Source organism: Symsagittifera roscoffensis, chromosome 10, assembly GCF_963678635.1.
Source record: "Symsagittifera roscoffensis chromosome 10, txSymRosc1.1, whole genome shotgun sequence".
Taxonomy (NCBI): Eukaryota; Metazoa; Xenacoelomorpha; order Acoela; family Convolutidae; genus Symsagittifera; species Symsagittifera roscoffensis.
In genome coordinates this window covers 35,740,961-35,753,930 of record NC_087071.1, presented here as the reverse complement: position 1 = coordinate 35,753,930, position 12,970 = coordinate 35,740,961, and the positions used below count along the sequence as shown (strand labels likewise).

Below are 12,970 nucleotides of genomic sequence, written 5' to 3'. Positions count from 1 at the left end.
AGGTAAAAGAAAGTCTCTTAATTGCCTATGCTTGGTGTCAGTTTATTACTTCGTGGTACAATAAATTATGCTCCGAAAATGTTAACTATCACTTACATTTTTTTCACACTTTTTGCCTTAAATGGTTTCCTCTAAGCTAAAAAATGAAGGGGACTGAAAAAGCGTATATTACTGCAATAGCTTCCATAATGATGTGAAACCTTCATAACGATTAGCCACCTACTCAGAAAGACGATACTGGTTTCTTTCAACTAAAAAGACCAAATTACGATTATAAAGTCCTTTTACTGTAATCTTTACAGTGATCAACCGTTTGTTAATTAATTTTTCATTCATGTTAGGGGGTTGTTTTAGGGGGGGGGGGGGGGGCATTAATGTGAAGAATAAGCATCGCAGTCAAACTGCGTAGGCCTAGGTAAATTATGGATTGTTGTCTCCGTTTTTTCAATTGATAGCTCATTTATTAAAAGACATTTGGTCTAACACGGAAATTAAAGTTTTGGGTAATACACTGACACTATCTTCCGATTTTTTGAACATCATTTTGTTGATAGTTTTGATTTAACGGAAGGTTTCGCGTAAACATTTATTTGAAATTAGTTTTGTTCTAACGGAGGTTTCTTGTAAGAATTCATTTGAAGTATTTAAGTATATTCCTGTATTACTTGTCCTTCGCTTATTGAGGTCCTCTTCTGTACGTGCATAAAACAATCTCATTAGTAGTTTCTGGTGTTTTTCCTGTTCTCCGAAGTTTTTAAATTGCTTTTTTGTTTACTTGACATTTTGAATGTCATTTTCTGAAGAAAAAAAACATCAAAACTCCTTAGACTTTCTGTCCGTGCCAGTTTTTTAGTAATTGGTTAACGTTTGATTAATATTTCCTTACTACCGCTTTTTATTTCTCAAGTTTTTGACATCGTGTACACGCGCTTATTAAAAATGAACTCAAATCGCATACAATTTTAAACTGAAAACTGAAATATAGCTAAGTTTTAAAATCAAATTTCTGGTTTAAGCAGCTAATCATCATAATCCTGAACCACTGTTTCATCTATTTTAGTTGGGCAGACTCTCATGCTTGTTTCTCGGAAAAATTCAAATTTCCTGGCGAATACTTGATCACTTAATCAAGCTGACAGTCGTAAAACTTCTTTTGTTATCTTTTAATTTCCGCAAGAGTGGTTCAGCCCTGAGGTGCTTCTTTTAATTTTCGCTGCCTAATTGACTTTTTTCGGACTTTTGCTGACATAAGTGAACTGAAAACTTTCGTGCTACAAAAATTCACTCGTTAAAAAAGTGAACTAATTTCTTCATCTTGAAAAGCTTCGAGCCTCAGAAATCGAGACTTATTAGCGAATTTTTGAGTGTTACTTCAAGAATTGACATTAATAATACAACGGAAATAACCCAACCTTGAAAAACAGATGCAATTTACCGAATTTGTGTGACACTAATTTTAGTTGTATGCACAATTGGCAAGCCTTTCAAAAGACTTATTGTTGAAATTATGAGCATTCCTTCATCTTCTTATGAAAAAAATGCCTATTTATCCCTGGAACAAAGCCTTCAGAGTGTTAATTTTGACGAGTTTGATGATGTACCAAACATCAATAGCGATATATCTACTAAAGAAACCGTTACGTTGAATTTGGAAACAGATGAATTGCAAGCAAACGGCGCGTTTTTTGAAGCTACAGAAGTTGAGGCAATTCTAGCCCCAGACAAAGAAAGCCCAAATGCGAATAAAACAACTGATCAAAATTTAATTGCTGAAGCTACTAATTCGGTTAAGCCAATAAACTCGCCCGAAAGCTCTGTTTCAAATACAGGCCAAGAAAAGAAACCAAGTAACGTCAGAGGAAAAACACAATTGTCTAAAAAGGAGCTGTTGAATACAATATCTAAGCCAATTATACCCCCGATAATTCCTAATGAAGTTCTACTATCGCCTTGGCGAACTGAACCGAAGCATCAAAACTTTACAAATATCGAAGCTGCCAAAAATATTTATCACAGACAGAAAACAACAGATGATATAAACCATTTTCCAAGCGGTTCTTCAATCTCCAAAGACGAAATCTTACATCTTAAAAGATCGCATAGCGCTTGTAAAGCTAAAAGCACCAAAAAAACATCATTCGAAGGCAACTACCGTTCTGGTGGCGACTCAACATCCGACCATTTGAACTACGATTACATAATACCGGTGAAAAACAATAGCATTGACGTAACATTTGACAGAAAGAAGAGTTATGACGTAACATTGGCTGCAAATACTCATGACTATTGCGCAACATGTCTGACGCCGAGTATTGCGACGACTGCCGAAGGAAGCTGTGCGTCTTCCCCTGGTTGCGAGAAACACTTTCCGGAACTCCGAGCATCCTGCCCGCAATTAGCCGCTCAACGAAAGTTTTCCCTCGGTAAGTCGGGCAAAAACTTCTGTGTTTTAATTTTGAGTTTTAACTAACCGCGCCTATAGTTTTTGAATGACATTGTTTTGACATATTTGACTCCTCCATCTTATAGAACTTACCCTCTCTGGCTTGAATTTCAGATTTTCTAGGGATTTTTCCGAATAAACTGATTCTTCTTAATAAAAACTCTTAAAGCCCAAGATTCGCAAAAAAATGCATATTTTTTTCTGCTCAAACTCTTAATCATGCGTTGTTTATATTCAACCCCATTTGCATTTTTTAAATTTCAGGTTTAATTCGTTTTGTGCGGATAGTTAAAATCAGTACTGTACAAGCTAACAAATTTTCCAATGTAAACTCCACTAATTTAAAGTTATGTTTTTTTCCGTTTCACACACACGTTTTTGTCGAAGTTTTGTATTCTTTTTTAAAGAAAATAATTTATTGTAATTAAGTACTTTTATGACTCTTGCGATAAGCAAGGGTATTGCAATCGGGTACTAGACTTTTTGCCCATAAATAACTTTAGGCACAGATTGCAGCATGCATGCAGTACAGGACATACGAATGCATTATTCAAATATGCAGTATGCAAATTATGCTTGTCTTGCAAGCAACGTTCAATGCAACTGCAAGTGTTGTTCTTTGCAGGTTCAGGAAGGTGGAATTAAATCAATTTGTTTTTCCCTCAACAGGTGTCTGCTCAAAGATTGTAGTTGTAGTTGCCTCATCACTGAGATTTTTTGTGCTGTAGGCAACCTCTTTTGTAGTTGAAAGTGCAAGTGTTGCTCATTTTTGTCTCAGGTGGGACTTGAAACTGTAAACAGATTACATGCAATCACATTTTTTGAGTTGTTGTTTTTTTTTTGTTTTCTTAAGACCATTGAATTGGTTGGAACATTCTGCGCGACTTGCACATTAACCGACTATCCTTGTTTAAATTGCTTTTTGTTCGCTTGCAATAAATTTTCCGATTGAACTTTAACTTTTTTGCACGAATCTTCTAACTTTGGCAATTGTAATCCTCTTGATATTGATTTGTATAATGTTGAATAATCTGGTTTAAAAATATTATAAGTAAGTGATGTCGAAAATTTATGAGTTGTGATCTATTTCACGGAAATATTTTCTAAAAAGTAATTAGCAACTAAACTCGACTATTCTTATTGGAGCGAAGGCTTGTAACGTCATTCAAAAGCTTATGGTTTAAAAAAACTCAAATATCTTCAGTAAAAAGAGAAAATATTGAGTTTTTCTAGATTTTATTCCATCTTCCTATACGCTTTTTAGATTACAATTAGTATCAATAACTTTCAGATTATATATTAAATTTCCGTCAAAAATTGGCAAAAAATGAATTGAAATTGTTTTGATAAATTATTTTGCCCGAGCACAATCGTCAGGAAACTTTTGCCGAAATTCGGCACAAAATTGGTTGTTTTGATATTTTTGGTCCAATTGTATTTCATTCACTTTTTGGAAAGTTGGAACATGAACTTCGATCAAATACGAGCAGTCTTGTTTTAAGTATGCGAGAAAGTTTTTATATTATTCGGGCTGACCAAAACTTCTTATCATACAATTTCCATGTGTGAAAAGTTTGTTACCATACACTTGTATGCAATTCAGTACGCACAACAAGATGCGTTAAGTCTTTGTGGCAATAATTTTTTCATTTATGAAAATTGTATGACAAGCTTAATTCCATAAACCAAAATTTTGGTTTCTTTTTGTTTTATTTCTGAAAATTTTTGGGTAGTGTTCTTTACCGAGCACAATTTAGAAAGACCTTGGTTTACTCAACACTAGAGTCACTAAAAATTGGACGGCCTTGCAGCTACAATGCATCCAAAACAACCTGAATTGCAACGAGCTGTCTTACACAAATAATAACGAAAGTAACAAACTTTTAAATCCAGCAAAATTTTTCATAAGATAAAATTTTTCAAAATATGATTTTTTAAAAATCTGGCATTGATTAAGGCTTAAACATGCCATACAAAAAATGGGCGTTTTTGTAGATTTTTGAAAAATTTCATCCAGCGGTTAAAAGAAAAAAAATTATACCTTCGTGTATCCAGGACTACGTTATGGGCACAAAAAATTAAACTTCGCATGCGAAAAAATTTTCTTAGGGTCAATTTTAAAGTTAATAATACTAAAAAGTTTTCGCCATAAGATAACTATTATACAATTTCCATTACACAATTTTTGGATAAGCATTTTTTCCAAAAAGTTTTTAAAATTCGTTGCTACCAACTTTTTCGAAGTTCATTAAAACTGACTGCTTGGTCTGCCATGTTGATAGAAAAATGTTTATCATACAAATTCCATATATGGAAAGTGTATGATGAGCTTTTTTTATACACTTGATGTTTGGAATTGTTTGAAAAACATTTTTGTTGTATAGACTTTTATGGTAATCTTTTTCGGTGTTTTGAATGGCATCTTATCTGAACATAAATCGATCATCCGGAACAGAGCTATTCATAACTCGAAAAATTCCCTTAAGCTAAAATAAAATGAATGAATCGAGACGTAAATCACAGTCTTACCCCGAGTTAAATTGAAAAGAAGAGATCATTTTAGTCAAACGAACAGAGTAGTCCGTTGAAAAAACGCAGGCAATCAAATCTGTCACTTTCTGGGCAGATGAACAAGTAAAACAGAACCCAATTAGTTAAGTGTCGCGATCTGTTACAGTTAAATAATGAGAAAAATTTAAATATTTCAAAAAGACGAGTATTCATCAAAAAATTGCCTAGCAACAATTTTTGCTCATGAAACATTTGTTGAAAAGTCATTTTTCAATTTTGCTAATAACTTTAAATTGCCCAGCCTTTGAAATTTTTCATTTCAATTTTTTCTGACAAAAAAATTGAAGTAAGGTTTCTCATTTTTTCCCCAATAGTTTTACCCAATAAATTGACAATTTTTAAAACATTACACCAAGTCAGAGAACAAAGATAACAGAGTTTTGTTTCACTGGTTAAAACAATTAATGTTTAAAATTTGAACTTAACTAACATTTAGAGAACCTAACTTAATAGTGAAATTTTGAGATGAATTTTCACTGGATTTTTTTTTGTAATTTTATCAATTCTGGGGTTAAAAAATATGGAGGGGGGTTGTTAATTATATCGGGAAAAATTGTAGTAGCGGTAGAAAGTAGCCGGACTAAATTTGGGGCAAAAGGGTATTCGAAATAAAAAAAAAGCAATGAAAAAAAATTGTGTTGATTTGCACTTGTCGGTTATATAGTTTGCTTTAATATTTAATAATATGCTTGTTGTAATTTTCAACGGCTATCAAGGGGAACAAAAAAATTTGGCTATCCGGGAACAAATTTATATTTAGGCTATCCGAGAATGAAATTATGTTTCGGCTAACCGGGTATTCGGCTCCGTGACACAGCACCAATAAGGTACCCTTGATAGTTCATATCTCTACTTGACTCGGATCTCTTTCACTATCCCTCCTTGGTACGGTGGCGTATCACGGAGCCGAATACCCGGATAGCCGGAAAATAATTTCGTTCTCGGATAGCTGAATGGCATCCGGGGGTGTCGATTGGCATGTATTCCTATTAGCAGTTCAGTGACGTTGTCAGTATACTTTGTTCAGTGAAGTTGTTTCAAAATTGCACCAAAAACTTTTTTTATTTTGGAAAAATCAACTTTTGTACTCCAAAAAAAATTTCCCAAAAAACGTTTTTTGTTCTGAATGAAAAATCAATTTTTGTGTGCATAACGTAGTCTTTGATACATAAATTGAGGTTTCAGATAATTTTTTTTCTAAAATACTCAAAAATGCTCTTTTTGTATTGCATATTTTGGGCAAGACGTGATATTTTAAAATTTAAACCTCAAAAAACAGCATCTTTGAAAATTTTTGCCCAAATTTAGAATTTTGCAATTTTCATAAAATTTTTGCGAGCAACTTCAATTCATGGACCAAACTCGAATAAACTCAACACTATTCATCACATGCTTCAAAAAATGTTCAAATTCATCTGCTTCAATCGAACGTTTCTTTTTTTATAGTTTATGTTTTTTAGAAGGAATGGAAATTTTTTTTTCACCATTTTTGCATTACACATTTTTCGGAAAATTTATTAATGCTTTCTTTTTCTCTTTGGTTCTTTTGTGAAAATTTTAGTTCGAGGCCAAAAATTATATGATGAAATGTATGCAAAGTGTGCACAGAAAAAATATATAAGTTGTTACAATTTTGTAATCGATATAATTGGATACTTTAAGCATTGTATGTTTCTGAACAATAGTAAGAATCCTTGAGACAAACGGTTTTGTACATACACAACATTTTTGTCTTGGTGGAGTGATTGGTGCACATGCTCTGTATACGAATTCACGATACTGCAAATTTTTAATATAAGATTTTTCAGGGCAAAATTGTAAAAAAAAAAATTTCGTTTTGCTAATCTTGAGCAAAATGGTACAAGCAATATGCTGAATGCATGTAATTTACATGTAAATTACTTGTTTCAAAGTTAATTAGACAAGATTACTCGTATTAAGGCAAATCAATGAATCTTCCGACTGCTTTTTAAAATCTATGGAGCAGTGTTTGCTTTAAATTTAATGATGAGTTTTTATGTAAGTATCACACCAAGCGCCATTTAAAGTTTAAAAAAGAGATTTCTTTTTCTGGTATGCGTTGCTTTTTCCGACAAACAGTTTTTTGACCAGTGCGGAACAATTTCTAAGACGGATAAAATTTCCACATTAATAGCAGTCAGTATTTTGTGCGTTAATTATTCCAAATTGATCAAACTCTGCAAAGTTCGGTCGAGTTGTTTTCTTGTGATTTTTTTTTCTCATTAAATGCACTGAATCACTTGATGGTGCTTCATTCCTTAACAATTTCATTTATAACTATGGGCAAATTGCTTCGATTCCCAATTTTTTTTAAAATTAGACAATTATTTGGCCATGTTAAGCAATATTATGTAATATCAAGGACCTTTCTAGTGAATATCCTTTCCTTTGATTTCACCGAAACTTAACGGATTTATGTTCTGAGCTCAAAATTGAATAGATATTTTTTGTGATAAGAAAGTGTCAAGTTATAAAGGTTCAAAATGTACCAAATTAGTCCTCAACTTCAAACCCGTAGAGCTTTTCAAATTGAGAACCAACTTCAAAAAAGTAAAATTTTATCCATTTGAAAACTTTTTTCTGATAATGCGTGTGATATACAACAAAAAATTTTCACCCCATTATGGTTTAATTAACTAAAATGAACTTCTTATTTATGCGCATAGGAGAAAAATTTTGTCATAAGAAGTCAAATACCTTCAACAACAAAATCTAGAAGTTCAAAGTATTCATGGCATTCAAGATTCAAGGCTGCGCACTGCTAAAAAACGTTTTTTTTCACATTAATGTGTTATTTTATTAGGTTCTTGTTTTTTATAAAACGATGTGTCATAATTGAGTTAGTTTTTTAGTTTTTCAAAACTTTCTGTACGCTAAACATCAATTAAGTGTGTCTCGAATAAAACACATTCTTTTTCCGAACCAATCTGAAGCGAAGAGATCTTTATTATCAAGTGAATAGAAAAATCCATTGAAATTAAAGGCAAAAAAATAAAAATGTCGTTTTCTAAGCTTTTTGTTTCAAGAGCATAAAACAAAAGGAATAGCTCAGTATTCAAATGACAACAGTTTAAAGTCAATACTTTTGAAAGCGAAAAGTGAGCAACACTTTTAAAACCCGTTTCGATAAATGCTTATTGAGTTTGGCTTTTCAATCAGCTTGTCTAGTGTTTGGAAACGTTTATTGCAAGCAGTTGTAATTAGAGTAACTTAAGTTTTAATTTTATCAAAAAATACTGACAAAAAGTCCAGATAGAAAAGTACCCTTTTTTGCTGATTAATTTGGAATCAGAACCTAACGGAGAAGAGACTCATTTTTTTAAAAACTGTTCGCAAGAAAAAATCTGATTACAAGTTCCATTTTTTGGAAAACAAATCATATGAACAAGACTGCTCGTATCAGGGCGAAGCCCTGAATGTTCCGACTGCCTTTTAACGTTTAAGGAGCAGTAATAACCTATAAAATTAAAATGTAATAAAATAAAAACAAGTTTTTTTTTCTAAAATTTGAATTTTTTTTAAGGAAATTTATCCCCCACACGCCATATAAAGTACAAAAGGATAGATTTCGTCCATGTAACAAATCAATTATGGCAAATAAGCTTCTTCCAACCAATTTGGAACGATTTCTAAGACGGATTAAAACTCCGCTTACACGTTAATAGCGCGAAATATATCGCGCGTTAATTGTCCCAAATTGGCCAAATTGGCAATCTTTAAACCCCCATAGCTTTATGAAAAATGATCACAGGTGAAATATCTTTTCAAATTTAAGCTCAAGACAACAATACCTTTTGAATGATATAAGAAAATTCCGTCAAAAATGGCTAGTTAAAAAGTCGAAACTTGTCTGAAGAAAAAAAAACCCACCCTGAGCACAAATATTCCGTTACTTTCGTATCGAAAGTCGGAACAATAAGATATATTTCGAAAGTGTATTTTTTTATTGTGCGCAAGAAATCAAGAAACAGGTTCATAGAAACAGCAATCTCTGGTAAATGATGCTGCAAAGCTGCTTGAATTAAGTGTCACTTGAAGCTTTTCACGGAATTGCTGAACGTGCAACAAAGTTTCTAGAATCAGTCGTTTTGAGCAAAAAATTTGTTTTTGAGTTGTTCAATTGTTTTTAGCTGTTGTACTTCGGTGATCGGCCTCATAACAAAAAGCGTGTTATTGAAAAATGTTGCAACTGACTTGCTAGTTGTTTCAAGAAATAATTGCTCCAGCTTCCTACTTTGAGTCGGGTGCAGTCGCCAAATACTTAATTGGCGAGAATGAAGTTTTATATTCCATTAACATATCGAGTGATTCTATAGTTTTTTTTAAGGCATAGAAACTGAAGCAAAAACCAAACAACTTGAACAACTAATAATTGAAGAATAACAGTTCTAGAACAAAAAATCGTACTAATACATGTATACACCAAAATTTTGCTATATCGAGAAAGAGCCTGAAATAACAGTTCTAGAACTAAAAATCGTACTAACACATGTATAGGTTAAATTTTTGATATATCAACGAAGATCATAAAATAACACTTCTAGAACTAAAAATCTTACTAACACATGTATACACCAAAATTTTACTATATTGAAAAAGGGCCTGAAATAACAGTTCGTGAGCTAAAAATCGTACGAACACATGTATACACCAAAATTTTGCTATATTGGCAAAGATCATGAAATAACAGTTCGAGAGCTTAAAATCGTACTAACACATGTATACGTCAAATTTTTGCTATATTGACAAAGATCATGGAATAACAATTCTAGAGCTAAAAATCGTACTAACACATGTATACACCAAAATTTTGCTATATTGACAAAGATCATGGAATAACAGTTCGAGAACTAAAAATGGTACTAACACATGTATACAATAAAATTTTGATATATTGACAAAGATCATGAAATAACAGTTCGAGAACTAAAAATCGTAATAACACATGTATACACTAAAATTTTGATATATTGACATAGATCATAAAATAACAGTTCGAGAACTAAAAATGGTACTAACACATGTATACGCTAAAATATTGCTATATTGACCCATAATATAAATAAATGAAAATAAATAAATTAAATAAATACACACGCAGAAATAATAAAAGCAAAACTAAATGAAAGAAAGAATAATTAAATAAATAAACAAAACACGTGATAAAAATAAACAAAAATAAATATGTACATACATAAATTATAAGTAAATATAAGCAAACTAAACATAATTAAATAAATAGAAGAACAGATAATTAAATAAATAAAGATGAACAAATAAAGAAACAAACATACGCAATCACGTGACATAGCGCGATATAGTCCAGCCCACATGATAATTGATAACTGTGGACGTTATTTGTCGACACTTGACAACAGACAACATTAAAAAAAAACCCGTTACACGATACCATAACACCTTGACTTGTTTTTGATTGAACAATGGCCCAAATACAGCATTTATCTCATTATAAAACGCACGGATGCTTCTCGCCAATTTTAGTCCGTCAAAAACTTACGCTTAATTCTTGTCATTTGTATAACTTAGACAAATCATGTCTGAATCAAAAAACAAAAAATTGCAACTTAGTTTCATTTCGTAAGTAGCTGCATGTATCTTATTTAATTTTATATGATTTTTTTTCTTTAAAAATATTTTAAACCATTTTTGAATGATTGCCCGCTTATTTTTAATGGTTTCGATTTCAACCATGGGCTGTTAAAAATTTGAAAGATAATTGTTTTGAAACTCAATATAGTTTTTCAAAAACGATCAGTTTTGTTAAGCCCGGAAGCTTTCTGCTAGCAGCATGTTTACAAATTAGCAAATTGCAGCGGAATCGTTGGAAACTCGGTTCTTGCTTGCAGCAAAAATAATCTAGCACATGAGGCAAAACTTACTTTAGGGAAGTCTGTGGTTAAATTTGACTCAAAAACACGCAATATTTTTAGAAGTTTGAATGTAAATTTTCTCTCTGTATCAGAAAACTATTTCAAATTCTATTAATATTAGTCCGGAAAAACTATTGAATCAACAACTATTTTTTTCAGTTGGTATAAATTTAGTTGATCAAAAAGCAGAGTTTTAACAGCATGCAAAGTGAGTTTTAAAAAATGAATCAAATTTTGCCACATCATCGTATTTTGTTACAATTGTTGCTTATTATGTCATTTGTTATAATAAATTTCGCAAAGTCATACCAAAGTTGGTCGATTGGCAGCCCGGACAGGTAACATTTGATTGAGAAGTGTTGAAATTGCTTTCTATAGAATTAAAAGTTTAAAAAATCCAAAATAAAACCACATTTACTTATGTTTATCGATTTACATTTGATTTGCACGCTTTCCTAATGTCATAACAAAAAATCGAATTAATTAAAAATTCAAAAGACCTAATTTGCCTCCTAAAAGTTATTTGTTTGTTTTTAGTTTTTGAGACAAACAATTGAAAAAAAAACAATCCTGTTGAACGAAAAAATGAAACATCGATTTTTGGTTCAAAAAAGCTTAAAGTTTTTCCTTCTCAGAGAAAATGGGAAATTATTTTCTATCTTGGAATTGGTATAAAATAATTCATGAAATTATGAAAATACTTATTAAACTATTTGCTCGGCCAAACATATGCTGAAACGGAGTAAGATCGATTTAAAGCAACTCTATAAAAACATTTTAAAATTTAAATTAAATTAGAGTCCATTTTTATTCTATTGTGCTGCAACGTTTATACATTTCGAGCCTGAGCTATTAAAAATTTTTCAAAATAATCGTTTCGAACCCCAAAATGATTTTTTTTGTTTAGTTTGGCAATTAGAAAGATCAAAAATGTTGTTAAAAATGTGAAAAAAGATTTTGTTTTAGGTTTTCATGTTTTACTAAAATTTAATTTTTTAAATAAAATATACTGGTAAAAATGTTTTTTAACAAATTTTACTGGTATAACAATGTCAAGCCTATACATTTATATTGAAAGATTAGTACAAAAAAATTAACAGGTGAATTTTTTTAATTCAAAAGTTGAATTAAAAATAAGTTTCTTCAAAGAAAAATAATTGTATTGTGGCGAACGCCCTTTATAAAATTGAGCAGCAGCAACTTTTTGTTTCGTGTTTTTTTTAGTACTTTAGAATTTCTGCTAGTCTGTAACAATTATTTTGCAGCATTTCGAATCTGAGAATGCTGGAACATGTTTCGGTCATGATGAGAGACCCATGCAAAAATGCACGAAGGTATGATTGTCAAAATTCTATATGGTTTTACGATAAGTGTGTTGATTAGTTTTAGTTGATAAAAATAAATTATTGTGCAAGTCATCGGAAAGTTTTTCATCAATCTTATCAATACTGAAAATTTGTGAAAATAATGTCAGCTTTTGCTCAAAGTTCAGATATTATATGTGTCTTATGAAAAACGTTCGTGGTCATAGGAACTCAAAATTTTATAAGAGTCTTACAAGATTTTAAATACTTCGAAAATGCATTTCAGATTTTAAAATTGTGTGAGGTCATAGATTTAAAGGAGAATTTTCTCTGTATTCGAGAGTTTTTTTTCAAGTTTGATTAGATTTGATTTGTAATTTATTTTTTTAAAGTTAAAATAAAGTTTTTTGATTGAAAAATCTTAGTTTGAGTTTCCTGAAAAGCGGGTTGTGGGTTTTTGTGAGTGAGTTTGAGTTTTGAGTTTCGATTTTAAATACTTTTTTGTTAATTGCTTATTGAATTTTCTAATCTAATCCCTCAATTGACGCTTTTTTTTCTCGATCAAATATAACTTAGAGAAGAAGCATTTATTCCTTGTATCTCGAGCATGTTCAGTACAGTATAAATCTCTATTCTCACCCCTTCTATGGAGCCTAGTAGTGAAAATGATTCTCCTTTTGAGGTCCAAGTCATGCGCAGATTGTACGTAGTAGCGACTTCCCTCGTTTGCAACGGGAAAC

The 12,970-nt window shown here is 31.4% G+C and overlaps 1 protein-coding gene across 1 annotated transcript in view; it reads left to right on the top strand.

Annotated features, from left to right (window-relative positions):
* Positions 1-1,463: 1,463 nt before the first annotated feature.
* LOC134855047 (uncharacterized) overlaps positions 1,464-12,970 on the top strand; it is a gene marked incomplete in the record, with an annotated part of 110,863 nt that continues 99,356 nt past the window's right edge. Inside the window, 1 exon segment of the mRNA XM_063871426.1 lies at positions 1,464-2,423. Within this exon segment, the coding sequence (XP_063727496.1) occupies positions 1,508-2,423 (916 nt within the window).